Below are 27,164 nucleotides of genomic sequence, written 5' to 3' on the forward strand. Positions count from 1 at the left end.
TGTGCTAGTATATCTGTTTTGCTCAACTTAAGTGTATCTGCAAGCTTTGGACCCTTGTTTAAAGAAGTAAATCCTAGGGGTCAGATCTTCCCTTATTTATTCTTACAAGGATAAATGGAAATTCATTTTTTTTTCCCTTTCTGTGAAATTTTATGTTTACGAGATTTTACGGTGTCAAGTATTGTGGGCTTTTTTGTCTTGCAAATAGGCGTACTTCAACCCAGACAGACGGGATTACCTTCACCTGACTGGAGACTGTTTACATGGATTCTATGTGCGAGGGACAATTGCAACAGAACCATAACTTTCTTTCACATTGTGAAGGTCAGTGGCTGGCTTCCTGCCCACTCTTTACAACAGAGAAACAAGGGGCTCTGCCTTACAAAGACTCCCTAGAAATAGGTGGGACAAAACTGCTTCGTAAAATGTGTACATGACAGCCTTTTATTTGCTAGAAAGAGAAAACACCTCCAACTGTCACAGTGTTTACTGTTTACAGAGTGTGACAGAATGATTTGGCCCTCGTATATCTATCAGAACAAGTCCTTGTCATTTGTGAAGGTTTGTTAGCAAACTATTCAACAATGTATTAAAACACAATTAATGACAATTACACACAACAGTATCACCAAAGACAACTTAAAAAAAAGACCCATTTATGTCATATTCTGTGGTAATGCACATACATAAACTGTATTCGTTTATTTGTAAAACCATATAGGTAACGGTTATTGTTTATAGACTGTCGGAACCAGGGTTGGCCCAAGCCTTTATGGGGCCCTAAGCAGAATTGATTTAGGGGCCCGTCTGAGTCGGTTGAAAAATAAATTACAATAAACTGTAATTTAATGTGCTTTTGGGGGCCCTCTGGTGGCTACGGGGGCCCTAAGCAGCCGCTTAGTTTGCTTATGCTTTGGGCCGGCCCTGGTTAGAACTCTGGAACGCTGTTAGATAAGGATGGTTACGATGATGTTCTCCTGCCAGTGCTTCATGGCCCAGTCTGCAATCTCCGGCCTCCTGTCTTATCAGGCTGGAGAGCAATCATTGAATAATGGTTTAGCTTCCAATAAGTGTTCAATATACTTCCAAAAGGGATCACATGGTCGCCTGTAAAGGTGCGCCCCCTCCAGTGCCTGAAGGAAGTAGGAGACGGGGTGGGCGGGGGTTAAAACACTGACAACACTGCCTCCGCTTCGTGTGTAGCTGGTGAGGGGAATCTGGCGCGTGTGTTAGCCCGGGTCCTGGGGTCTCCTCAGTGTCGCGGCGCCATTCACTCTAGCGCCTCGCCGTCCTCGGTGAACAGGTCGGCCAGGTCAGCCACCGTCAGAACGGCGGCCTCCGAGTGCTTCATGGACGTGGCGCTGTGACTGGAGACACGACACGAAGCTCAGAAATCACAATACACTACTAGACAAGAGAATGTTAATATGGTTATTAATATTAATGCTGTTAATGGAGGGATCTAGATCTAAATAGATATTTTACTATGTAACTATAAATACTATGAAGCATCTCACCTCCTCTCTGCGGTCTTCAACATCGCCTGCATTCTTTCTTCAATGGTGGATTTGATGAGGAAACGGTGAACAAAGGTGGGTCTGAAAGGGAAAGAGATGAAAGAGGCAGGGAGATAAACAGTGAGAGAGAGAGACGAGAGAGAGAGGAGAGAGAGAGAGAGGAGAGAGACAAAGAGGAGAGACAGAGAGAAGAGAGACAAAGAGGAGACAGAGGAGAGAGAGACAGAGAGGAGACAGAGGAGAGAGAGACAGAGAGGAGAAACAGATGAGAGAGACAGAGAGGAGAGAGACAAAGAGGAGACAGAGGAGAGAGAGACAGAGAGGAGTGACATAGAGGAGAGAGACAAAGGAGAGAGACAGAGAGGAAAGACAGAGAGGAGAGACACAAAAAGGAGACAGACAGAGCGGAGAGAGAGAGGAGAGAGATAGAAAAGAGAGACAGAGGGGAGAGAAACAGAGGAGAGAGACAAAGAGGAAAGACAGAGAGGAGAGAGACAAAGAGGAGAGACAGAGGAGAGACACGAAGAAAAAGACAGCAAGAGAGCAAGAAGGGATAGGGAAAGGTGAAAAACAGAGATAAAAACACAGAGAGCGAGACAGAGAAAAAGACAAAGTGAGAGAGAGACAAAGAGGAGAGAGAGGAGAGACAGACAGGAGTTTATTACTGTGTAGTTGTGCGAACTGTGGTATATTTGTTGGCACTCTTTGTTCATCTGAGCGTTTTGTTGTTGCCAAATATTTCTAACAATACTGGTTGTTGCTCCTTATGTTGTTTTTGACTGGCATCTGTTACTCTGCCTCTAGCTTTGGCAATACGTTTGTATTGACTGTAATGCTAATAAAGCTGAATTGAATTGAAATAGAGAGACAAAGAGATTCGTTAAACAGGAACCACAGCCTCTAGAGAGAAGGGGAGGCCAAGTCTACCCCAGGTCTTACTTGGTCTGGCCGATGCGGTGTACCCTGCCGATGGCCTGCAGCTCATGGGCAGGGTTGAGGATGGGCTCCACCAGCAGAACATGGGTGGCCTCGATGATGTTCAGCCCGTTGGAGCCTGTGTGGAGAGGCAGCAGCAGGATGTTGATCTTCTCCTTGTACTTGAAGGAGCACAGGTTCTCCTGGAAGCCAGGTGACAGATGGTGAGGTTTAGAAACAAGAGGGGGGTGTTCCGGTTTCTGGAGAGCTGGCGGACAGCATCCCGTCGCTCGACCATGTCACTCCCTCTCTCTCTCTTGGACTGAGTTTAAGCAATTCAACCCGGTTTCACCATCTACAAACCTGGAATTTGTGAATGCCGTTGATCTGAGAGAATTCCATGTTGTTGTCAAACAGAGCCTTGGCAATGATGTCCAGCACACTCTGCCACTGGAAACAGAGAACAGAAAGGTGTACCGACAACCTGAACGAGAACATTTACACAGTTCCAGGTGAAACATCAAACCCGGCTCTCACCGTGGAGAAGACAAGGCACTTGGCTCCTGGATCGGTCAGCTGGATCTTCTTTAGGGTTCGGACCACGGCCTCCACCTTCGTGGAGTGGCTTCCCTGAAGAACGACAAGCAGGCACAACCTTTGACCTTAATGTTGTTTATGTGGTTGGGTCCTGCTGCCATGGCAACACAACACTGAGTTGAACACTGGTGTTCACTGGGGCCCAGACCCTGACCTTCCCACTGTGTGGAGGTGTGTGCGCCGTGTCTGTACTGTAGGTGTACTGTCAGCGGGTGTCTGTGTACTGTGTGTGTGTACTGTCGGTGTGCGTGTCTGTGTACTGTATGTGTGTGTGTCTATGTGCAGTCAGCGAGTGTTTCTGCACTGTGTGTGTGTATGTTCTGTCAGCGGGTGTTTGTGTACTGTGTGTGTGTGTTTACTGCGGGTGTGTGTGTCTACATAACCCCACCTTGACAGGGATGTCTTGGCCCCTGTCAGCGGCCTGTGTGGTGAATACGTAGGAGATCTCTGCGTGCGATGTGGTCTGCCTGCAGATGGCACACTTGATGGAGCGCCGGCGCGAGCCCAGGCTGTACTGCTCCACGATTATGGCGATGCACTCGTTACAGAAGCAGTGGCCGCAGGTCAGCACGGCCCACTGGCAACCAAAGGACACACACACACATTGATGAATCCACACCGTCAAAGGCAGCCGGTGTGCTGTTGGCGCACACGCCACGGGAAACATACACACACTCTGATGAATACATACTCTCAAACACAGCTGAAGTCTTGTTGGCGAACACACCACAGGGCACACGCACACACTTATAAAACACACACTCTCACTCCCAACACAACCTCCGTCCTCGCCAAGGGGCTGGGAGTGGGAGATGCCGACTAGAAGTGACAAACAAACAGAATGTGTGGTATGTCTGTACGCCTGAGGTACATTTCTAGCCTCTGCCAGTTTTCCTGGATCCAGCGAGGCAGAGAGAGAAAGGGAGGGCATTAGTTGGAGGATAGCTGTAATTACAACCCCCACGTCCAGCCTTGATCACCGAGTTTGGCAGAGAGGGAGATGTTCTGTCCCCCCCCCCTTCTAATGCTAATGTTGCACTTTGTAAAGCTCTCTCTTGGAAGTCGCTTTGGATAAAAGCGTCTGCTAAATGAATAAATGTAAATATACTGTTATTTTGCCATTTTATTATTGTTAAATGTTATGATATATGTGTAAAAAAGAGAGACAGACAGACAGACAGAGATAGAGAGAGAGGCAGAGAAAGCATCTGGATCAGGACAGCAAATGACCAGACTTGGAGGATCATTTTACTTCTTCTGTCAACAAGCGTCTGGTTCTTTAAGTTGCAGGGCGGCTTCTCACCTCCTGGCCCAGGGGGCGTGCGCAGATGGGACAGGGCTCCGGGTTCACTCCTCCAGTTGCCTTGTCCTGAGACTGAGGGCAAAGACACACACTGTTCACACACATATTGGGATCTTGTGTCACAACGTCTCAAGCAAAATTAGATTTGGCGGAAACATGTGACATTATAGGTTAGCAGAACTTGGTTCCCAGCACTGACTCCATTCATGAAGAGCTACTTTACCATCATTCCAACCCTTATCCAGCACACCTGATTTGAATATTGAGCTGAATCTTGTTTGTGACAATTGAAGTTGGAGTGCAAATCTACGGGAGGGTCTCTCTCCAGGAGCATGGTTGGACAACCCTGTTGTATTCCTCAAGACTAGAGGAGGCTGAACCATGTGACTCAGTCACGTGACTGAGCATGCCCCCGTGTTTCCAAAACAGGGGCATGTGTGTGTGTGTTGTGACAGTACCTTCTCCAGGTTGGACAGGTAGAGGAACTGGCCAAGCTTCTTCTGCAGCTGAGACTTTGCAACAGCTCTGTCATTTAGCAGCTTGACCCGGTTCTGATCCACCTGAGAACCAGAGGGGTCAAAGGTCAAGGTGGCGCGGGCTAAGCACGAGAAAATCACATTCATTACTGTGGAGTAGAAAGATTGACTATGAAATCTTTTTATCAAAGTGTACATGTACACGTGTATATATACACATAACCACTATATATACACACACACACACACACACACACACAGTACACACTATATCTACTGTGTAGTACTGTTTAAGGCACCCAATATCATTTACATCAATATTGTCCTAAATATATAAATGTTTTCTTCTGTATTTGTACGACTGTATAAAAGTAAAATGATGGCTCACCTCGTGGGGCTCGATGATGTGCAGCACCTTGGGCTTGGGCTCGTCTGGGAGGCGGACGCGCAGTCTCTCGGTGGCCATGCCCAGCTCGTCTATGGCCGACACGTGGTCCCTCAGGACCATCCAGTTCTCGTGGAGCACCTGGGAGTAGGGAGCAGAAGAATGTTTAGATCCACCACGCGGTTTGGTGAGGTCATGTCGTGTTTCATGTCTTCATTTGCAAAAAGGTTTGAAGAAATAATAAAAGACTAAACTTATTCACAAAACAGCACAAATTCAGAAGACAAAAAAAGACAGTCGATATTCATGTACAAATTGTTGGGTGCCTAAGACTTCTGCACAATAATGTTGAAATATTATATATATACACTCATATACTGTATGTATAAACACACATTTCTGTCATTTACTTTTATTTAGTTTATTGTTTCCTGTGTTTTGAACCGTGATGTGTTGCCTGTCAGAGAATCAACTTCATTCGTACCTTGTACTCCTTCTTCCAGTTCTCAAAGAGCTCCATGAAGGTGTTGCCCTCCTCCAGCAGGTCCGAGTCCATCCTCCGGGCCTTGGCGAAAGACAGGATGGCCTTCAGAGAGCGCTCTGTCTCGCTGGCGGCCCACAGGCCGCGGCTGGTGGTGGGGAGGCGGTCGTCCACCAAACCCTCCTCATCCTCGATCATCTCCTCAAAGATAGCCGTCTGACCCTTGACCCTGACGAGGGCGGGACACAGGGGCTCAGGGACCAATCGCTCTCTCTGTATCTGCCTTATCAATTGTGACCTTCTCACAAGGTGGCGTTCTTAGGACGAGAAGGTGGTTTGGTTTGCATACTCACGTGTGTGAAAACAGCTTGGACTCGTAGTCAGTGAAGAGCTCGTCAGCTTTGCAAAACACACAGCTAAACGGGAACAAAGACATTTCCAAACGTTACAAAGTGTGGGAGGGAGACACCGACGCATTTGAGATCTCTAGACTCTCTGGGTAATTACTGAGCCGGACTGTTGGGGAGGTCAGTGGCATTTCCTACTTGTTGAGAGGCAGGCGGACAGGCCGGAGGTGACAGAGGGTGGCCTCCTCGATGACGGCCAGGGACGGTGTGCCCTCAAGTCTCTTCACGGCGCCCCGCACTGTTTCCTGGGACTTCATCAAGTCATCCATCTGGGTGCTGAGCAGGAACTGCAGGCCGCGCCCATCCCGGAACCTGAAGGCGGCATTCTCTCTTAGCACACACACACTGACCTACCTAACACACCCAAATTGAGCCCACCTATAATAAAAAAGCGAGGTGTTACTTGTCGGCCATGGTCAGCTTGTGGGCCTGCTGTTTGTAGCTGCAGGTCAGCTCGCTCTGGATGCGGGACACCAGGTCGTCGTCGATCGAGTACTGGATGGCCCGCTGTATGACATCCAACCACCAGGGGGAGCGCAAGTTGACCTGGAGCAGTTGAGTGACAAGAACTACAATTACAGTCAACGACATGGGACACACACATGCCTGTTCTAACAGACGTACACAGGGACACACACACGATAGAACTCAACACTCAAGTTTGTTCTTAATGGGTATTACAGACACCCAAATATAACATTCAACCATTTTCTTTGTTGGTATTCTAGACACACATATGGAGCTGGAGACTCCAGCTTGTTCCTCAGGACATGCAGTAATACAGGCTACTCAAGGCCGTGCCAGTATATGTCTTGGTATCGACACTCACTTTGCGTTTGAGCTCTCGGATGTTCTGCAGGACCGGCTGGAGAGCCTGCTGGGCTTCCGACACCTCAGAGTTGGACTTGGTCATGTAGTGCTGCCTTAGCTGCTCCGCCTGCAACCAATCAGCACCGTTCAGATTCATGTATGTAGGCCTGCTGTAAACCTGACATGACAGTATCAGGACCATTCATGTATTTAGACCTGCTGTAAACATGACACGACAGGTTTACAAGGTTGTCCCACTCTCCTACCTCCTCCTTCAGTTGATCATCTCTCAGTGTAGGAGGTATCCCAGGGTGCTTTGCGCTCAGCAGTTCCATTAAGTTGTGTGTGGCATGGAGCCTCTGTTTCCCCACAAAACAAAAGAAAGAACAAGGATCAATAAGGAGTTTTTTCTTCTTCTGTTTGTTGCCCAGTAACAGAGGTCAAAGAGAGGTCAAGCTGTACCTGTAGGGAATCGGTCTTCAGCCTGCCTTTGTGCTCCTCCGACGAGCGAAGCACCTCCCTGTACATCTCCACAGCATCCGCAAACTCATCTGCAGGTGGCAATCACAGCGTCGCTCATTAATACTGCACAAACGTCCGCACTCCACAAACCAGTCTTTCAGAGCCCGGCCCGGGACAAAGCTGAGAGGCCAGTCCCGGTGATGAGATCACAAGACAGTTGCTGTGGGTCAGGTTCCCATGGGAAAGCAGAGGACGAAGTACCTCGGATGATGTGGATGCCGGCCAGGCCGTTGAGAGCGCACACCAATTGTCTGTGGGCCTCCTCACACTCCACTCGACATTTCTTCTGCAGGGACTTCAGCAGCTCCTCCATCGTCATGGTGCTGCAGCCGAGAGACCAGGCGCACTGGGTCAGACGCTTGTTCAACACACCCACTTAAAAGCCGCGCACGCCCACTCTCACGCAGCAGAGGTCACCCCCACTCCACCCCCCCCGCCACCCCCCGAGCTGATCTTCTGGAAATGAGTACACGCACAAGCAGATTAAGAAAGCCTTTCCAGTACCCCCCCCCCCCCCCCCTTGTGAGTCTCATGACCTCCACCCTTGTTCCACGACACCTAGCCCCTTCATCCACACACCCCCACCCAACCCCCCTCCTCCAAAGGATCTCCTGTTGACCTTCTGACCCTGGCAAGTGATTGACAAGGCTCAAATAAAAATAAATGTGTTCATTTAGCCAAACTCACATGAAATGTATTCATTGACTGGAAATTATATGACATTTATGTATTTAGCAGAAATTCAATTCAACATAGCAGACACTTTCATGCAACACAACACAAGGGTGGGATTCAACCTTGCAATCCCTTGATCTGCAGTCACATGCTTTAACCCCAGGCTTCTCCAGCCCTGCTCCTGGAGTGCTTCCTTCCCGTAGGTTCTCTCTCCAACCCTAATCTAGCACACCTGACTCAAATAATATCACCTGGCTTCTTAACCTGTTAAATCGAGTTGGTCACAACGGGGCTAGAGCCAAAACCTACAGGAATTTTTTTTCAGATGACTTTGGCTCTTACAGGAAGGCAGCTCCCGGGGAACGGGGTTGGAGACTCCCTGCTCTAACCGCTAAGCTCCGCGCCCTACCTCTTCTGGAAGGGCAGGAACTCGCCCCTCACGGCCTGCGGGTGGCAGCAGGCCTGGCGCAGCCGCAGCAGCGGGTACAGGAAGGCAGAGACGGAGCGGCGGTCCAGGCTTCCCAGCTTTAGCGTCCAGTCGGAGATCTTGCGCAGCTTGGCCAGGGCATCGTGGGAGCACACCTCATGCTGCCGCCGGTAGAAGTGGCCCTCCACGGGGGAGAAGTGCAGCCAGTGCACCTCCTCCGTCTGGGGGGGGATCTGGATCTGGGAGCCAGGGAGACAACAACATGAGGAGCGTGGAGGGCTGATGGTGGGATGTGTTGCAAGAGGCATATACTGTATAGTACAGTACAGTATGGTGTAGTACAGTACAGCATAGTACATGACTGTATAGTATAGTATAGTCTTTTAATCCAGGGCCTCAAGTCCACTGTCCTGTATGTTCTAGGATGGTTCCCTGCTCGTTCAAATGAATGGCTTGTTATCAACCTCTGCAGTAGCCTGATAATGAGCATTCATTTGAATCAGATGTGCTGGATCAAGGAAACGTCTAAAACGTACTGGAATAGTACAATACAGTATCGTACAGTATATTTGCACTATTTGTATCGCTTAGGATAAAAGTGTCTGCTAAATTAATCAAATATATCAATATAATGCATAGTGTGTGTGTATGTTTAAATGTACGTACATGTATTTGTGTAGTATACTGTAGCTCTGACCTGATCAATGACATCTTTCTTAGCAGATCGCCACAGCAGCTGGCCAATCAGGTTGTAGAGGGGCTCTGTGTTGCCACGGCGATAGGGGCGGTAGAGCAGCTGGTCCCACCAATACTTGACCCAGTAGGGGTCCACTCCCAGGAACAGAACCAGACCATAGAGATCTGAGAGGAACAGAACCAGACTAGACCTGATAGGAACACAGCACGTCCTAAGGTCAGATGTCATGGAGGGATCAAAGGTCACAAACAATGAAAAGCAGCTCACCCTCAAGGCCTCGCTGCACAGGTGTTCCACTGATGCACCAGCGGTTGACCGACGCCAGACGGAGAGCCATCTCGGCTGCCTAGAGAAAGGAAAGCTCTGGTTCAGGCTCTGACAGGACATGAAGGCCCTGTATGAGAAGATACAGCTACCCAAAATGCAACAGCCACAGCAGCTGAAGTTAGGACATGATGGCTGTGATAGACGCAACTACATACACTTTAAACAGCAGCTGTGGTCCAGTATTTATGATGATTGTGAAAACAGGATTGGCTATGATGATCGGTTATGATACAGTATATTCTGATATGACTATGATGACGTTATGCTAGCTAGAGGATATTATGACTATATTATGACAGTAGGAACAGGACATGACTATATTATGACAGTAGGGACAGGACATGACTATGTTATGACAGTAGGGACAGGACAGTAACCTTGGCTGTGGTACACTCCACCATCTGGGCCTCGTCCAGGCAGATGCGCCACCACTCCACGGCCACCAGGGGGCTGGGCACGGCCATGTAGCGCTTCTGGTAGCGGAAGCGGCGCCCGTCCTTGCTGTTGCTGTGGGGGATGTCCACGTAGTTGAGCTCCGAGCGCAGCACGTCGTAGGTGGTGATGACCACGTCCTGCTCGGCCAGCATGCGAGGCTGGATGAAGCCATGCTTCTTCACGCCCTGGTAAACCTGGGTTAGGACACAGGAAGTAGAGACCAACACAGGTTGTGTTGTATAACAATTTTATGTTAGATATTTCAGATGAATATATAAAAATAAACAGTGTGTGTGTGTGTGTGTGTATATATATATATATGTGTGTGTGTATATATATGTAGGTCTTTTTATTTTATTATTTGTAATGTCCATATATATATATATATATTATATACCATATATTGATGTATTTATACATATTGTTATAGGTATTGATTGTACATTATATAGATAATACTTTAGATCCAGTTGCTTGTAATAGTTCAAATGTACCATTAATATGTGTTAATAAGACTATGTAGGTATTGATAATAATAATAGATTGATACTATAGTAAATGAACCGTTCCCTATGAGTCTTGATGACAGCCAGGTTCTCCTACCAGCACTCTGAGAGATGAACAGCTGATGTGGCGTGTGATCTCCTCCACCCACTGGTGGCAGATGGAGCTGGGGGAGATGATGAGTGTGGCCCCGGTGGGTACGGGGGTCATGGCCACCAGGCAGTGGGGACAGTAGAAGGGTGTGGTGCCCACGCTCTCCTCCTTGTAGTTAACGCATTCCGCGTGCTGCCACAGCTGGCAGTTCAGACACTGGACGCGCGCCTTGTAGTCCACCAGGCCCAGCTTGCCGCAGATGCACTCGAAGCGGTAGTCAGGGGTGTTGAAAGGGACCGCCGATGCCCTGGTGGGGGTCGGGGGCTCCTGGAGGAGAGGGGGTGGGGGCATGTCTCTGTGAAGGGACTCTGGCGTGGGTCTCTCCCTCGCCAGGGCACCTTGGTCACTCTTGACCTGGGGGTGGACAGAGGTCTCTCCTTCTGGTGTTTTCTTGGGCGCACCGGTCGACGTGTCCTCAGACGTGTTCCTCTCATCTCCGTGTGTCCTGTCCCCCGGCTCGCGTCTCGCTCCGTCCTCCTCCTTGGGGAAGTCGAGGGAACTGGGACTCTGGCTGTTATCTGCAGTGGAGATCGTGCCCCCCCTCTCCTTTGCTGTTTGCCGCTGGGATGTTCTCCTGGGTTGAGAGTCACCAACAGGACTCTGCAGAGGAAGCAAACATGGTTGCTAACCTGCTGCCCGCAAAAAACTACCAAATGCATACTTGTGAGGCCTTTAACCTACTCACAGACTTTGCTGCAGGCATCTTCTTCTTCGGGTCTTTGTATTTCTTACCCAGCTTGAACGATCCGGCCAAACCGCGACCCTTGACCCTGTCCACCAGCTCCTCGTCAATCAGCTTACCCAGGGCCCTCTTGATGTGGTTGCGGTTCTTTAAGAGGTCGTACTGGTACGTTGTGCGGATGTAGGCGAAGATGGCATTGACGGACGCCCCCTTGCCCACACGCATCTCTTTGATAGCAGTGAGAAGCATCACACGCACAGCTGGAGATGGACAACAGAAGACAATCATTAGGGGTGGAAATCTTTTGCTACCTCATAGCGATTCGATATGAATCGCTATAAGACTGAATTGCGATTCAAATGCGTATAGATTTTTTCCCCCACCCCTAAATATCATGTTTTTGAATTTGTTGAGTAAATTGTGTTTTTTTGGACCGGAGCTTACTTGGGTACGATATCTTGACTTTGGGTCCAACTTCTGCCTTGTAGTGAATCACTTCCTCCTCACGTTCCAGTGGAGGAGGAGGGACAAAATAATTCACAGATTTGCCCTGCAAACACACACATACTTTCAAGGTACTTTTCCCAAACTAAGATCACAAGCTTCAGAAGATTCCCATGTCCTGTAGGAATCCTGAACACACAATGTCTGTTTCACAACATCTCTCACCACAGGCAACGTGAAGACCTCCTGCTCAAGACCCTGTCGAGTGTTGTACAGGATGAGAGCTAAGACCTCCACTGTCTTACCCAGACCCATTTCATCTGCCAGGATGCCCCCAGGCCACTCCACCCCAGCTATGGGGAACTCACAGATCACACTGCAAGGACACGACAGAAGGATCCACATGTTATCACTCCATATGGGGAGAAGTTTGCCTTACTATTAATACACTGGCTGAACTAGGAGATGTTTACTAGGAAGTAACTCACCAGCCGGTGAAGGGATTGTAAAACAACTTCTTCCCACACAAAGTAACCACCTCTCGCCACAGAAAATGCAAGGGTTGCTCTGGTTTGAAAGGAGTCACTTGGTTAATGGTCGATTAAAAACCGAAATCAATCAGATCAGCGGCTGTATCAACATTACCGTACAGTAGTGTACAGTAATGTATCGCATTCCTTATAATAGCAGATGCTATTATCCAAAGGGACATACAGGGGTGGGATTTGAACCAGGGCAATCAAATCCCCTAACACAGAGCTGTACCCACCCTGCCTTCAAAACCATACCTTTGGGGCTGTTGTTTCTGTATTTCTCTCTTCTCAGCATCCAGTTGACGGCCTGTTTCTGATAGGGCCTGAGAACAGGTATCAGGGCCTTGTGCTGAACTTCATAGCGCTCCTCCTGGCTCTCTGTCTGGTGGAGGTGCCTCACATAGTCATACAGCTCCTCCACGTTCTGCCTCTCCAGGTCCGTGTCACACTCCTCCTCCTCGTTCTCTACCACTTCTGCCCAGAGAGAGACACAGGGGAGAGACCAAGAGAACCACTGAGCACCAACCTGTCCTTCAATACACACTTCAGTTTAACCACACAGGTGTTAGCTTGATCTTTCATACAACCACTCCAGGACACAGTTGAATTCATGAAGGTTTAGATAACCATCTATTCAAGATGGCTCTAAAACAGGAAGTGAACCCCTGCTCTCTTTGTGAGGACTCACCAGGGATGATGAAGTCATAGAAATACTCCATAAGTTTCTGCATCAGCTGATTGACTTTCCTTGTACGACTGTTGCCTTCGCTGAGGAATTCTAGTTTCCCCAACCCGGATTCCAGAAGGTAAATCCCCACCTGCAACATGACACCAAACAATCACTCAAGAGAAAACAATCTTTCAGCACCTTAAAAAATACATATTATTGGGTATATTTTAGGGCTGGGAGATAAATCGATAAAAAATATTATGGGAGTAATTACTCCCCTGAATAAAAATATCATAACATGAATTCATTGTCGATAATGTCGATAGAGAATAATTAGGAACAGCAGTCCATTTAATTTCAGTGATGCAGCAGGATGTTGTGGATAGTGATGGGAAGTTTGGATCATTTTACTGACTCGGTTCTTTGAATCTCATTCAGTAAAATGAACAAATCTTTTTGAGTCATTAGTAAATTTTTAAGATGTTGCTCAACATTTTTTAGCCAATTCCTTGGCCTAAATACGCCTACTGCAAACATTTATCATATTATCATGTATATCAGGGGTGTCAAACATACGGCCCGCGGGCCCGCCAGGGCGTCCAGCTCGGCCCGTCGAATGTCTTTGCCAAGTTTGAAAATTACACAAAGACATGAATCGCAATTCTATAAAAGTAACTGCTATTCCAAATCCAAATGTCTATTTATAATATGCAGGTTGATGAGTATAAACATTTAGTAATTTTTTTGTCTGTGTCTCCTCCGGAAGCAGAAGCGCACATTGCCACAGGCAGCAGCGCTAGCTGCTCGCTTTGTGACAAGGGAATCAGCAAAGGAGAGCCCAGACAGAAAACAGTGGGCTGATGTCTGAGTTTTTGGTCTTTATGTTTCTAGTTTATTGTAAAAATACCTTAAAATAGGGTTTATCATCAAAAACCTTCACCAATGATCTAAACATCAAGAAATATTGTCGTTATGTATGCATTATAATTCTATGATTTTACTGGTCTGGCCCACTTGAGATCAAAGTGGGCACTATGTAGCCCCTTACCTAAAATGAGTTTGACACCCCTGATATATATGTTAGTGCATGTAAACAAGCAGATAGCCTAGCCTGGCTCTGCCCTCCTACGTGGTTCCGCTCAATTTTCATTTTGCTTCTGTACTGCGTCTGGGCTTGAGGTATAGGCATAGGCTGTGTCTACTACCGCGTGTGGTAATTTAGCTTGCACCTAACATATTTGAGTGTGCTAACATTAGCAATTGTGGTCCCTGTCTTTGCAGCTCCCATACCACACTTTAATGCACCCAGTCAGAATGCTCTCTATAGTGCATCTGTAAAGGTTAGTGAGGATGACTGAGTCCATACCAAACTTCTTTAGTCTCCTCGGGAAGAAGAGGTGTTTACGGGCCGCTTTTACCACCTTGTCTGTGTAAACAGACCAGGTGAGGTCGTTGCTGATGTTCACCCCGAGGAACTTGAAGCAGCTGACCTTATCCACTTCAGATCCGTTGATGAGTAGGGGTGCATGCTCCTCCTCCTGCCGCCTCCTATAGTCCACAATCATCTCCTTGGTCTTGCTGATGTTAAGAGAGAGGTTATTGTCCTGGCACCAAGATGTCAGGGTGTCAACCTCCTCTCTGTAGGCTGACTCGTCACTGTCAGAGATGAGGCCCACGATTGTTGTGTCGTCAGCAAACTTAACAAGGAGGTTGGAGCTGTGCGTTGCCACACAGTCGTGAGTGAACAAGGAGAACAGGAGAGAGCTGAGCACACAGTCCTGGGGGGTGCCTGTGTTGGTGATCAGTACGGATGAGGTGCGGTCACCAATTTTCACCACCTGTGGCCTCCCGTCAGAAAGTGGAAGATCCACTTGCAGAGGGAGGTGTTTGTCCCAGGTCCACAAACTTGGAGACCAGTCTGGAGGGGATGATGGTGTTGAATGCTGAGCTGTAGTCAATGAACAGCATCCTCACATACGTATTCCCTTTGTCCAGGTGGGAGATAGCGGTGTGCATAGTCAGAGCGATGGCATCGTCTGTAGACCTGTTGGACCGGTATGCAAACTGCATAAGGTCCAGGGTGGGGGGCAGCAAGGAGCAGATGAATGATTTGACTAGCCTCTCGAAGCATTTCATGATGACAGAGGTCAGTGCTATCGGGAGATAATTGTTCGAACATGTGACCTTGGTGTTCTTGGGCACAGGGATAATGGTGGTCCTCTTGAAGCAGGTGGGGAGTACAGACAGGTTGAGGGAGAGGTTGAAGCTGGTCAGGGCAGCCCCTGAGGGCTCTACCTGATATGCCGTCTGGGCCAGGTGCTTTGCGAGGATTGATCTTTTTGAAGCACTGGGGGCATAGAACACCCTACTCAACATTACCCTATTCGGAGACCTTAAGGAACTGCTGCTTTAAATGCTAATGAGTGGGAGAGGGGCGGCACCATTTGCGCTAATGTTTACAATGGATGTATCGCAATGGCTCGTATCCCCGTTGCTGTAAGATGCCTCGAATTTGCCATTTCTCACCCTGGTTTGCAGAGGTGCACACATAGTATGAGGGGAAAGGCGGATATCACACGCGCCATAACTCCAACAGCAGAACGGTTATCCAAATAACAAAGAAGTGTACAACACTCGCATTACAGCATGTGTATTCACACACACACTTGATGCTATCTACCTTAACATTAGCGACAGTAACTGTTGTGTTACAGCCACATTCTAAGGGTAGCAAGCTCGGTAACCAATAGGGGTGGAACGGTACACTTAAGTCACGGTTCGGTTCATACCGCGGTTCAGACATCACGGTTCGGTACGAGTTCGGTACAATGGGGGGAAAAGCAAAACAAGAATGCAGAAGCAGGGCTCCAGACTAACTACTGTACATGCAAGTCTTAGCTAAATGTCTTAAATGTTTGATGCGCTTGTCGATCAGTCCTCCTACACCACGACACGATAGGCTACTTGCTGAGCAACAGCGCAAACACAGGCAGGGATACAGTAGCAGCAACGCTAGTGCTAAATAAGTATTAAGACATGTTCGTAGTCTAGGTATAGCGAAAAATCGCCTAACTTTACTAGACTTTTAGCTGCGGTACTAATGCTGAGGGCTTGCTGATATTGCTTTCTTAATAGAACATGCATTTGTCATTTATTTAGCAGATGCTCTTATCCAGATCGTCGTATCTATGAGTCGTTGCTAACGTGTGCTGAGTTTGTGCACACCCAATACATTCCAAATTTGTAGGTCGCACGTGCACGAGTACCAGTAAAACATTCTCGCACTGTCTCAAAAAACTGTCTGGAGCACTGAGAACTTGAAGCCAATTTTTTTTTATTGTGTATGTCTCCTATCACTTACAGTCTCTCCCCTGAGCTAGCTGCAACAGTATGAAGTGTGTAAAGTAGTAAATAGTAAGTACCCCACATAATCTCCAGACTCCATATGTAACTTGTAAACGAAATAAGAGTTATACAACTGAAAATACAGCATCTCTTATTTATTAAGTACATAGAATACCTCCTCACAAAGTCCTTGTCCTATCCACTACTCTCTAGCCTGTATGAGAGTAGCGTTAAGTGACTGGGAAACCGAAGTCGGAGGGTCCTCTAGCTCCTGTGTTTTGCCACCACTCGCCATATTCGTCTTTAGTGCTGCTGCTAGCTATTAGTGATGTGTCGTTCGTGAACGATTCGTTCATTTTGAACGAATCCTTATAAGGACTCGGGAGTAACGAGTCCTCTCAACGAGTGATTCGTTCATTTCCCGACTCGGTCTTTCTACGAGTCTTTGGATCATTTTTCACGTGACCTGCATAGGCTCTGTAGCTAGAGGAAACGAACGATCCGTTCCTTTCCCGACTCGGTCTTTCTACGAGTCTTTGGATCATTTTTCACGTGACCTGTACAGGCTGTAGCAAGAGGAAACGAACGATTCGTTCCTTTCCCGACTCGGTCTTTCTACGAGTCTTTGGATCATTTTTCACGTGACCTGCATAGGCTCTGTAGCTAGAGGAAACGAATGATTAGTTCCTTCCCCGACTCGGTCTTTCTACGAGTCTTTGGATCCTTTTTTCACGTGACCCGCATTGTATTTTTTAGTAGAGGAAACAGTTTCCTTATTCCCTTTCGCGTGGCCGCTGTTTTAGTAAGACGTGAATGAATGATATTCGCTCAAGTCATCATACTGACTGGTTTTGTTATTTTCACTTTACATTTACACTTACAGTTTAGTGCAGTGTAATTGTTTGACGTGATAATTAAATGCTAGTGTGATAATACATGACCAAATCATACAAACTCATGATACATTATTTTAATGCAGGAATTTATTTTGAAATAGTATTTGCTGGTGCACATGTCATGCACTAACCTACAGTGGACGTATAGGGGCTATACGTCCTTTGCAGTGGACGTATAGCCCCCAACCCCCCCCCCCCCCCCCCCCCTGAAATGAACAAATGACTCGAAAAAAGATTCGTTCATTTTACTGAACGAGATTCAAAGAACCGAATCAGTAAAAAGAACCGAACTTCCCATCACTACTAGCTATCTCTGACTCACTCAGGCACAGCTCGGCTACACAGGTGGCGGCGACAATCAGAGCTAAGGCGGGGCTACAGATGAGGTGTTCCTAAAGAAGACGAGTATCTAACAGTAGTTCCGCATTACATTAATTAAATTGCACGAAAGTTTTATTTATTTTAATACCGTGTATTCTCTGTGTAATTTCATGTACCGAACCGTGACGCCCGTACCGTACGGTTCGGTACGAATACATGTACTGTTCCACCCCTAGTAACCAACCATATACAGTAAAGCAACAAAATGATATAGCATTAGTTGACTTACTTGTCCGAGGTTTGTAGCTGGACCATGGAGAGTTAGTACTGATCCAGAATTTTATTTCAGCAAGGCCAGCTTTGTATTAGCTCAAGTTGAGGAAACAGTCATGGCTGAAATGTTTGGCGCAGACATACAAAACTTTGGGAAGTTGTGTCAATGCATTTCCAGAGAAAATAAAATGAAGACACTGGGTCTTCATAGGCTCGGATGAAAGAACAGTAAAAATACTTTTGTTTTCCTTTGTACATCCAAACTGAGCAAATTTTAATGCTTCGTTCGTTTGCAAGCCGTGTTGTCTCTCGAGGATAAAGACACTTGCACGGTCGTAGCTCATTTTCTTCTCTGGTTGGGTAAAGCAGAGAGAGGGGAGGTAACCTTCCCTATTGTTACATAACAATAGGGGATTTTGAAAACCGAGGGTTTGAGCTTTAATTTTTTCAAAGGCGGAGAAGAATACCCAGGGCTTGGTTTACACCTATCGCAATTTCTAGCCACTGGGGGACCAAAGGCAGGCTAGGGGAACTCATATTAATGTTAAATACCTCCTAAAGTGAAGTTGTCATGTCATGTAACCTTTAAATGCCGCCCTTGAATAAACGCCTCCCTCGAATAAACGCTGCACCAAAATGTATCATTATGTAATAAACGCTACAGCGTTTAATCGAAGAAATACGGTACTTGACCCCAGGTTTGTGCTCCCTGGCCGCAAACATTTGTCTCACACCGCGCTGCCTAAACTTTAAGCAGTGTAGGGAAAAAGTTGAGGAAAAGCTCAAGAGAGATGTGACTTATTTTGCTACTACTACGGATCTGTGTTCAAGTCGCACGTCAGAGCCTTATATTAGCCTCACAATCCACTATATTGACGATGAGTGGAATGTTCCAAACAAATGCCTTCAAACATCATTCTTAGCTGGCATTAGCTAGAAGTTAATAATATAATAATAAGAATATAGAAAAATAAAATAAGAAAAATAATAAGAATAATGCAAATTGATGTGCACTTTAGTTTTTGTATTTTGTATATCTTGTTCATAACTTGAGCTTATAGCTCTAAAAATGAGATTTTGTGAGTTTACAATAAAAAAAGAAAATTGAAGCCTTTGGTTTGTACAGGCATTCTTGTCTGAAGGAAATTTGCACCTTTGAAACAAATTGTATTAATATCGTCTTAATTATCATTATCGAATGGAAATATAAATATCTATCGTGATACATTATTTACCCATATCGCCCAGTCCTAGTATATTTATAGCTTTATTGGACCATTTGTAAGTGAAGTGTGACAGGAAAGGCAGGAGAAAGATAGAGGGGAAGACATGCAGCGAAGTTGCTCCCTCGCCATGGCTATCGCTGCCACTGTTTTCGGCAATAACACTAATTTTCCGCGGTTAACATTAGCTACTCCACTCGAGGTGCTCAGTATATTTTAGTGAGCGTAGGCTACCATTTCTCTGCAACTTCCTGCTGCATCACAGAAATTAAATGGACTGCTGTTCCTAATTATTCTCTATCAACATTATCGATATTATTGAAAATGAATGAATGTTACGATATCTTTATTGAGGGAAGTCATTACTTCGATAAATTTATTTAAAAAATATCGCCCAGCCCTACCGCAAAAGAAATCCTGAAATCACAAACTGTCCTGTAAGTTGAACTCACCTTAATCGAATCATCTCCTGGCTGGTGGCACAGCTGCACAGCTCTTCTCTTCTGCAGCCAGTCTAAGTCCTCCAGGGAAACACCATGCAGAGTACACTCCACTGCGCACACCTCATCATGAGGCCTCGTCTCTGGGCCTGGCCCTGCACCTTCCCCCTCCCTGCAGCTCAGACGGAGGCACAACTGGTCACAGACCCGGTGGAGCATGAAAGCTTGATGCTCCCAGCCAGGCATAGACCCTAGATTCCGAAGGCTGAACTCCCCCATTAGTGAAGTCCAAGTCCGACCTAGCTCAGAGGCCGGGATGACAAAGAGAGACAAGGAGGCTGAGGAAGTGGTGTCTGATGATGAACATGGGAGCTCCTCTCCTGGTCCTGGTCCTGGTCCTGGTTTTGGTCCTGGCCCTAGTTTTGATCCTGGATCCAGGTACAGAGCAGAGCTGGAACAGCCAACCTGTACATCGTCCTGTCCCCCTGCTGTGAGAAGAGAACTGACCTGACTCTGCTCGTCCTCTTGGAAGGCCTCATTCCTACGATCCTCATGCATGTTCCAGTTCAACTTCTTCTTAGTGTCTTCGTGTATCCGCACCGGTGGAGCCCGCTTTCTTCGGTTGCTCATGTTGAAAGCTTATGTCGATTACCTCTGCTATGATATTATATGCAATGAAAGCTATTTGGACTGTAATCACGTTTGAACTTCAAGAGCTTCTCAAACCCTGATTAACTGACCAGATGCTATAACGTATGAATCAAATTGTCAACTTGTAAGCATTGTAGGATTAGCAAGATTAGCTGGTGGTAAATGTAGGTTTTCTATCGTCCCGGAACGCTGACAAATCACCACAATTGTGCCACAGTTCACCACAATGCAATAAATTGATATTAGACGCACTGCAATAATACCTGTGGGTAAGTACAGCAGGTGTAAAATCTGATCCCAGCAGAACATACATTGATGTTGTTGTCTCGTTAGTTGTTTATGAGATGAATACCTAAACTCATTCAGTTGTAGGCTATTATCCATGAACGTCGTTATATCTCCAGCGTCCTAGCCACTGTGGTCAATGTACACGCACGACCAGAGTTAACGTCAGAAAACAAGCATGCTGGATTTTGCTTTAAAATGTTGAAGTTTCACACAACGAGACCGCTCCACTGCGGAGCGCCATCTTTCAATACAGGAACTGAGGTCTTTGCTCGAACAAATAGTTAAAAGAAAAAAACACTAGATGGCAGCAAAGAACTCAATATCAGAGCCCGTTTACTATTGAACGCCGAATTGAATAAATAAATAAATAAATAAATAGATCTCCCAGCGTTTCCTTCGATCTTCCTGTTCTGTTTCTGTGTAGACAGGGTCTCTGTGGCGCAATTGGCTAGCGCGTTGGGCTGTTAACCGAAAGGATGGTGGTTCGAGCCCACCCAGGGACGAATGTGTTCTTATTTGCCGCTGTTGTGGGTCTTGCCTGTGTGACAATGAGCTATGCCGCCGTCGGAGCTAGAAAATATCTGAAAAAAATGCAGTCCTCCCCCGTGTTGGGCATAACGTTCTAAGGTGGCTTTCGAAAATGCTGTCGACCCCACCTTAAAACTAGCCTGACGTTGTCATACTCATAATTCTAGTCAGAATATGAGTCTGAGAACTCCGTTGGGCTTTGACTACAGGGCGTGTTTCAAACAAGCCTGGAAAACAAATGCCTCTTCGCTTAATTGGATAGATCTACAACCAATCAGAGCAACAGAGTATGTGACGTATGTTAAGCACCGCATAGTTGTTGTCAACAGAACTAAAATACAAGCAGACTTGAAGTATGCTTGAAGAATTAATACAAACGATTTTTGCCGTTGTTGTAAAATTAATTTAAGGGTAGGGGGAGTAGCCTACTTGTTCACACGGTCAACCTTTTTGAGCGAAACAATAAAGGGCAATGCATATACGAACAAGTTCTCCGTTTAGAATTACAACTCCACAAAAGAAAAGGAGAAACCACAATGGCCACTGGGTTTTCATTGTGTACCATCTTCTTCGCGATCATCGGGGCCAGCTAATAAATTAAACTTTTACCGAATCCCGTAGGAAGGACGGCAAAAACATATTTTCCATCGACAAATGCCTTGATTGCGTCTCTCTGTTCCTCTTTCAAAATTAATGCGCTGTCGATGTCTTCTAAAACAGACTCGATGGCAGAATCATAACATCCCAGATCTCCAGCAGTAGCCATGTTTGTTCAAAACGAATTCAACTTAAGCGCTCTTTTGTGACGTGTGTGATTACGTTACTGTTGATCATCTGTCCATCATCGTGTAAAGCCCGCCCTGGCAATTTCATTGGTTCGCCCAGATTCTGGTTTTCTGTAGTTGGTCCCCAATACGAAACCCTCCAGACCCATCTTCCCGACCAAATTTTTTTGGGGGCGGGGAGAAGTTGGGCTGGCAGCCAGGCTACCTTAAAGTGCCCACTCGAGGAGAAAACAGAAGGTTGAGCCCGTCTCTGCTGACAGAGCAAGGCGCCGTGGCTTAGCTGGTCAAAGCGCCTGTCTAGTAAACAGGAGATCCTGAGTTCAAATCTCAGCGGTGCCTTTTTAGGCTCAAGTTTGCATCCTTTGTCTCAAAGTCATGGGGTGCAACGGAGACAAAGGTTGCGTGCCACAAGTCACGCTCCGTGGTTTGAACACACAGCTCACACAGGGACTTGAAAGCCGGACCCTCCCCATTAAAAGCTTCCATTGTTACCTTAAAGTCAGGTACATAAGAGAGACAACTTAGGCCTGCTTCATCCCGCGCTGCCACACAGTTTGAGGACCCTTTCGCCCGAACAGGGACTTGAACCCTGGACCCTCAGATTAAAAGTCTGATGCTCTGCCGACTGAGCTATCCGGGCTCTGGAAAGGCAGGAAATACTGAGCCCTTCGGGGAACCTCTGCATGTACATCTCCTTCGCTAGACAGACCCCTAAGGATCGCATGGCGAATCCACACAGGTCAATCGTTGGGGGCTCAGTGGCGCAATGGATAGCGCATTGGACTTCTAGGCAGGTGGAGGAAAAGCCATTCAAAGGTTGTGGGTTCGAGTCCCACCAGAGTCGTTCACTCTTTTGCTCCCGTCGACCGATCGCGGGAAGAGTTATTTGCGCGGCCTCTCCTCCTCCTCTTCTTCACGGGACTCCTGGCACTCGTCTCCCGGCGTTTCCTTCCGTCTTCCGGTCCTTCCATTTTCCGGTCCTGTTTCCGTAAAGGCAGGGTCTCTGTGGTGAAATTGGCTAGCGCGTTCGGCTGTTAACCGAAAGGATGGTGGTTCGAGCCCACCCAGGGACTAATGTGTTGTTGTTTGCCTCTGTTGTGTGTCTTGCCTGTGTGACAATGAGCTGTACTGCCGTCGGAGCTGGAAAATGTCTGAAAAAAATGCAGTCCTCCGCTCTACCAACTGAGCTGTCAAAGGGCGAGCGGGGATCTTTTATTTGCGAGGAAGGCATGCCATCCCCCATTTTGGGCATAACGTTCTAAGGTGGCTTTCGAAGATGCTGTCGACCCCACCTTAAAACGCCCACTCGAAGAGAAAACAGAAGGCTGAGCCCGTCTCTGCTGACAGAGCAAGGCGCCGTGGCTTAGCTGGTCAAAGCGCCTGTCTAGTAAACAGGAGATCCTGAGTTCAAATCTCAGCGGTGCCTTTTTAGGCTCAAGTTTGCATCCTTTGTCTCAAAGTCATGGGGTGCAACGGAGACAAAGGTTGCGTGCCACAAGTCACGCTCCGTGGTTTGAACACACAGCTCACACAGGGACTTGAAAGCCGGACCATCCCCATTAAAAGCTTCCATTGTTACCTTAAAGTCAGGTACATAAGAGAGACAACTTAGGCCTGCTTCATCCCGCGCTGCCACACAGTTTGAGGACCCTTTCGCCCGAACAGGGACTTGAACCCTGGACCCTCAGATTAAAAGTCTGATGCTCTGCCGACTGAGCTATCCGGGCTCTGGAAAGGCAGGGAACACTGAGCCCTTCGGGGAACCTCTGCATGTACATCTCCTTCGCTACACAGACCCCTAAGGATCGCATGGCGAATCCACACAGGTCAATCGTTGGGGGCTCTGTGGCGCAATGGATAGCGCATTGGACTTCTAGGCGGGGGGAGGAAAAGCCATTCAAAGGTTGTGGGTTCGAGTCCCACCAGAGTCGTTCACTCTTTTGCTCCGATCGCGGGAAGGGTAATTTGCGCGGCCACCCCCCCTCCTCTTCTTCACGGGACTCCTGGCACTCGTCTCCCGGCGTTTCCTTCCGTCTTCCGGTCCTTCCATTTTCCGGTCCTGTTTCCGTAAAGGCAGGGTCTCTGTGGCGCAATTGGCTAGCGCGTTCGGCTGTTAACCGAAAGGATGGTGGTTCGAGCCCACCCAGGGACGAATGTGTTGTTGTTTGCCTCTGTTGTGTGTCTTGCCTGTGTGACAATGAGCTGTACTGCCGTCGGAGCTGTAAAATGTCTGAAAAAAATGCAGTCCTCCGCTCTAGCAACTGAGCTGTCAAAGGGCGAGCGGGGATCTTTTATTTGCGAGGAAGGCATGCCATCCCCCATTTTGGGCAGAACGTTCTAAGGTGGCTTTCGAAGATGCTGTCGACCCCACCTTAAAGCGCCCACTCGAAGAGAAAACAGAAGGCTGAGCCCGTCTCTGCTGACAGAGCAAGGCGCCGTGGCTTAGTTGGTCAAAGCGCCTGTCTAGTAAACAGGAGATCCTGAGTTCAAATCTCAGCGGTGCCTTTTTAGGCTCAAGTTTGCATCCTTTGTCTCAAAGTCATGGGGTGCAACGGAGACAAAGGTTGCGTGCCACAAGTCACGCTCCGTGGTTTGAACACACAGCTCACACAGGGACTTGAAAGCCGGACCCTCCCCATTAAAAGCTTCCATTGTTACCTTAAAGTCAGGTACATAAGAGAGACAACTTAGGCCTGCTTCATCCCGCGCTGCCACCCAGTTTGAGGACCCTTTCGCCCGAACAGGGACTTGAACCCTGGACCCTCAGATTAAAAGTCTGATGATCTGCCGACTGAGCTATCCGGGCTCTGGAAAGGAAGGAAATACTGAGCCCTTCGGGGAACCTCTGCATGTACATCTCCTTCGCTAGACAGACCCCTAAGGATCGCATGGCGAATCCACACAGGTCAATTGTTGGGGGCTCAGTGGCGCAATGGATAGCGCATTGGACTTCTAGGCAGGTGGAGGAAAAGCCATTCAAAGGTTGTGGGTTCGAGTCCCACCAGAGTCGTTCGCTCCCGTCGACCGATCGCGGGAAGAGTTATTTGCGCGGCATCTCCTCCTCCTCTTCTTCACGGGACTCCTGGCACTCGTCTCCCGGCGTTTCCTTCCGTCTTCCGGTCCTTCCATTTTCCGGTCCTGTTTCCGTAAAGGCAGGGTCTCTGTGGCGCAATTGGCTAGCGCGTTCGGCTGTTAACCGAAAGGATGGTGGTTCGAGCCCACCCAGGGACGAATGTGTAGTTGTTTTCCTCTGTTGTGTGTCTTGCCTGTGTGACAATGAGCTGTACCGCTGTCGGAGCTGGAAAATGTCTGAAAAAAATGCAGTCCTCCGCTCTACCAACTGAGCTGTCAAAGGGCGAGCGGGCCATCTTTTATTTGCGAGGAAGGCATGCCATCCCCCATTTTGGGCATAACGTTCTAAGGTGGCTTTCGAAGATGCTGTCGACCCCACCTTAAAGCGCCCACTCGAAGAGAAAATAGAAGGCTGAGCCCGTCTGTCAAAGCGCCTGTCTAGTAAACAGAAGATCCTGAGTTCAAATCTCAGCGGTGCCTTTTTAGGCTCAAGTTTGCATCCTTTGTCTCAAAGTCATGGGGTGCAACGGAGACAAAGGTTGAAAGCCGGACCATCCCCATTAAAAGCTTCCATTGTTACCTTAAAGTCAGGTACATAAGAGAGACAACTTAGGCCTGCTTCATCCCACGCTGCCACACAGTTTGAGGACCCTTTCGCCCAAACAGGGACTTGAACCCTGGACCCTCAGATTAAAAGTCTGATGCTCTGCCGACTGAGCTATCCGGGCTCTGAAAAGGCAAGGAACACTGAGCCCTTCGGGGAACCTCTGCATGTACATCTCCTTCGCTACACAGACCCCTAAGGATCGCATGGCGAATCCACACAGGTCAATCGTTGGGGGCTCTGTGGCGCAATGGATAGCGCATTGGACTTCTAGGCGGGGGGAGGAAAAGCCATTCAAAGGTTGTGGGTTCGAGTCCCACCAGAGTCGTTCACTCTTTTGCTCCGATCGCGGGAAGGGTAATTTGCGCGGCCACCCCCCCTCCTCTTCTTCACGGGACTCCTGGCACTCGTCTCCCGGCGTTTCCTTCCGTCTTCCGGTCCTTCCATTTTCCGGTCCTGTTTCCGTAAAGGCAGGGTCTCTGTGGCGCAATTGGCTAGCGAGTTCGGCTGTTAACCGAAAGGATGGTGGTTCGAGCCCACCCAGGGACGAATGTGTAGTTGTTTTCCTCTGTTGTGTGTCTTGCCTGTGTGACAATGAGCTGTACCGCCGTCGGAGCTGGAAAATGTCTGAAAAAAATGCAGTCCTCCGCTCTACCAACTGAGCTGTCAAAGGGCGAGCGAGCGAGCGGGTCATCTTTTATTTGCGAGGAAGGCATGCCATCCCCAATTTTGGGCATAACGTTCTAAGGTGGCTTTCGAAGATGCTGTCGACCCCACCTTAAAGCGCCCACTCGAAGAGAAAATAGAAGGCTGAGCCCGTCTCTGCTGACAGAGCAAGGCGCCGTGGCTTAGTTGGTCAAAGCGCCTGTCTAGTAAACAGGAGATCCTGAGTTCAAATCTCAGCGGTACCTTTTTAGGCTCAAGTTTGCATCCTTTGTCTCAAAGTCATGGGGTGCAACGGAGACAAAGGTTGAAAGCCGGACCATCCCCATTAAAAGCTTCCATTGTTACCTTAAAGTCAGGTACATAAGAGAGACAACTTAGGCCTGCTTCATCCCGCGCTGCCACCCAGTTTGAGGACCCTTTCGCCCGAACAGGGACTTGAACCCTGGACCCTCAGATTAAAAGTCTGATGCTCTGCCGACTGAGCTATCCGGGCTCTGGAAAGGCAGGGAACACTGAGCCCTTCGGGGAACCTCTGCATGTACATCTCCTTCGCTACACAGACCCCTAAGGATCGCATGGCAAATCCACACAGGTCAATCGTTGGGGGCTCTGTGGCGCAATGGATAGCGCATTGGACTTCTAGGCAGGTGGAGGAAAAGCCATTCAAAGGTTGTGGGTTCGAGTCCCACCAGAGTCGTTCACTCTTTTGCTCCGATCGCGGGAATGGTAATTTGCGCGGCCACCCCCCCTCCTCTTCTTCACGGGACTCCTGGCACTCGTCTCCCGGCGTTTCCTTCCGTCTTCCGGTCCTTCCATTTTCCGGTCCTGTTTCCGTAAAGGCAGGGTCTCTGTGGCGCAATTGGCTAGCGCGTTAGGCTGTTAACCGAAAGGATGGTGGTTCGAGCCCACCCAGGGACAAATGTGTAGTTGTTTTCCTCTGTTGTGTGTCTTGCCTGTGTGACAATGAGCTGTACCGCCGTCGGAGCTGGAAAATGTCTGAAAAAAATGCAGTCCTCCGCTCTACCAACTGAGCTGTCAAAGGGCGAGCAGGGGATCTTTTATTTGCGAGGAAGGCATGCCATCCCCCATTTTGGGCATAACGTTCTAAGGTG

The 27,164-nt window shown here is 48.0% G+C and overlaps 1 protein-coding gene and 20 non-coding genes across 21 annotated transcripts; 15 read left to right on the forward strand and 6 right to left on the reverse strand.

Moving 5' to 3' along the window:
- Positions 1-158: 158 nt before the first annotated feature.
- shprh (SNF2 histone linker PHD RING helicase) lies at positions 159-20,668 on the reverse strand. Its single transcript, XM_047015920.1, has 29 exons — positions 19,471-20,668; positions 12,979-13,108; positions 12,546-12,764; positions 12,246-12,324; positions 11,983-12,133; positions 11,758-11,863; positions 11,317-11,573; positions 10,578-11,231; positions 9,917-10,168; positions 9,480-9,558; positions 9,213-9,376; positions 8,498-8,754; positions 7,615-7,736; positions 7,354-7,442; positions 7,158-7,250; positions 6,911-7,018; positions 6,485-6,627; positions 6,220-6,393; positions 6,028-6,090; positions 5,678-5,903; positions 5,197-5,334; positions 4,791-4,892; positions 4,333-4,404; positions 3,418-3,606; positions 2,970-3,062; positions 2,796-2,882; positions 2,457-2,635; positions 1,518-1,598; positions 159-1,367 (listed from the first exon to the last, which is right to left on the reverse strand). Exons 1-29 carry the CDS (start codon positions 20,086-20,088, stop codon positions 1,271-1,273), a joined length of 5,022 nt encoding a protein of 1,673 aa, XP_046871876.1. The 5' UTR covers positions 20,089-20,668; the 3' UTR covers positions 159-1,270.
- A 158-nt stretch (positions 20,669-20,826) lies between these two features.
- Positions 20,827-20,900, forward strand: trnan-guu. The gene has a single exon. It is a non-coding gene; the product is annotated as a tRNA-Asn (tRNA).
- A 1,075-nt stretch (positions 20,901-21,975) lies between these two features.
- On the forward strand, positions 21,976-22,049 carry trnat-agu. The gene has a single exon. It is a non-coding gene; the product is annotated as a tRNA-Thr (tRNA).
- A 228-nt stretch (positions 22,050-22,277) lies between these two features.
- Positions 22,278-22,350, reverse strand: trnak-uuu. Its single transcript has one exon. It is a non-coding gene; the product is annotated as a tRNA-Lys (tRNA).
- A 112-nt stretch (positions 22,351-22,462) lies between these two features.
- On the forward strand, positions 22,463-22,554 carry trnar-ucu. The gene is given in 2 exon segments: positions 22,463-22,499; positions 22,519-22,554. It is a non-coding gene; the product is annotated as a tRNA-Arg (tRNA).
- Positions 22,555-22,709: 155 nt separating this feature from the next.
- On the forward strand, positions 22,710-22,783 carry trnan-guu. Its single transcript has one exon. It is a non-coding gene; the product is annotated as a tRNA-Asn (tRNA).
- A 279-nt stretch (positions 22,784-23,062) lies between these two features.
- On the forward strand, positions 23,063-23,136 carry trnat-agu. The gene has a single exon. It is a non-coding gene; the product is annotated as a tRNA-Thr (tRNA).
- Positions 23,137-23,364: 228 nt separating this feature from the next.
- trnak-uuu lies at positions 23,365-23,437 on the reverse strand. The gene has a single exon. It is a non-coding gene; the product is annotated as a tRNA-Lys (tRNA).
- A 112-nt stretch (positions 23,438-23,549) lies between these two features.
- trnar-ucu lies at positions 23,550-23,641 on the forward strand. The gene is given in 2 exon segments: positions 23,550-23,586; positions 23,606-23,641. It is a non-coding gene; the product is annotated as a tRNA-Arg (tRNA).
- A 147-nt stretch (positions 23,642-23,788) lies between these two features.
- On the forward strand, positions 23,789-23,862 carry trnan-guu. The gene has a single exon. It is a non-coding gene; the product is annotated as a tRNA-Asn (tRNA).
- Positions 23,863-24,141: 279 nt separating this feature from the next.
- Positions 24,142-24,215, forward strand: trnat-agu. Its single transcript has one exon. It is a non-coding gene; the product is annotated as a tRNA-Thr (tRNA).
- Positions 24,216-24,443: 228 nt separating this feature from the next.
- Positions 24,444-24,516, reverse strand: trnak-uuu. The gene has a single exon. It is a non-coding gene; the product is annotated as a tRNA-Lys (tRNA).
- A 112-nt stretch (positions 24,517-24,628) lies between these two features.
- Positions 24,629-24,720, forward strand: trnar-ucu. Its single transcript is given in 2 exon segments — positions 24,629-24,665; positions 24,685-24,720. It is a non-coding gene; the product is annotated as a tRNA-Arg (tRNA).
- Positions 24,721-24,867: 147 nt separating this feature from the next.
- On the forward strand, positions 24,868-24,941 carry trnan-guu. Its single transcript has one exon. It is a non-coding gene; the product is annotated as a tRNA-Asn (tRNA).
- A 496-nt stretch (positions 24,942-25,437) lies between these two features.
- Positions 25,438-25,510, reverse strand: trnak-uuu. The gene has a single exon. It is a non-coding gene; the product is annotated as a tRNA-Lys (tRNA).
- A 112-nt stretch (positions 25,511-25,622) lies between these two features.
- On the forward strand, positions 25,623-25,714 carry trnar-ucu. Its single transcript is given in 2 exon segments — positions 25,623-25,659; positions 25,679-25,714. It is a non-coding gene; the product is annotated as a tRNA-Arg (tRNA).
- A 147-nt stretch (positions 25,715-25,861) lies between these two features.
- On the forward strand, positions 25,862-25,935 carry trnan-guu. The gene has a single exon. It is a non-coding gene; the product is annotated as a tRNA-Asn (tRNA).
- A 288-nt stretch (positions 25,936-26,223) lies between these two features.
- Positions 26,224-26,297, forward strand: trnat-agu. The gene has a single exon. It is a non-coding gene; the product is annotated as a tRNA-Thr (tRNA).
- A 175-nt stretch (positions 26,298-26,472) lies between these two features.
- trnak-uuu lies at positions 26,473-26,545 on the reverse strand. Its single transcript has one exon. It is a non-coding gene; the product is annotated as a tRNA-Lys (tRNA).
- Positions 26,546-26,657: 112 nt separating this feature from the next.
- Positions 26,658-26,749, forward strand: trnar-ucu. The gene is given in 2 exon segments: positions 26,658-26,694; positions 26,714-26,749. It is a non-coding gene; the product is annotated as a tRNA-Arg (tRNA).
- A 147-nt stretch (positions 26,750-26,896) lies between these two features.
- trnan-guu lies at positions 26,897-26,970 on the forward strand. The gene has a single exon. It is a non-coding gene; the product is annotated as a tRNA-Asn (tRNA).
- The last annotated feature ends 194 nt before the right edge of the window (positions 26,971-27,164 follow it).

Source organism: Hypomesus transpacificus, chromosome 3 (genome assembly GCF_021917145.1).
Source record: "Hypomesus transpacificus isolate Combined female chromosome 3, fHypTra1, whole genome shotgun sequence".
Lineage (NCBI taxonomy): Eukaryota > Metazoa > Chordata > Actinopteri > Osmeriformes > Osmeridae > Hypomesus > Hypomesus transpacificus.

Coding starts and splice junctions, on each gene's coding strand:
- shprh (XM_047015920.1), bottom strand. CDS start 20,088: ATGAGCAACCGAAGAAAGCGGGCTCCACCGGTGCGGATACACGAAGAC. Junction 11,864..11,982: donor AGGTCTTCACGTTGCCTGTG/GTGAGAGATGTT, acceptor GTGTGTTTGCAG/GGCAAATCTGTGAATTATTT. Junction 3,607..4,332: donor CACGCCCCCTGGGCCAGGAG/GTGAGAAGCCGC, acceptor TTTGGTTGCCAG/TGGGCCGTGCTGACCTGCGG.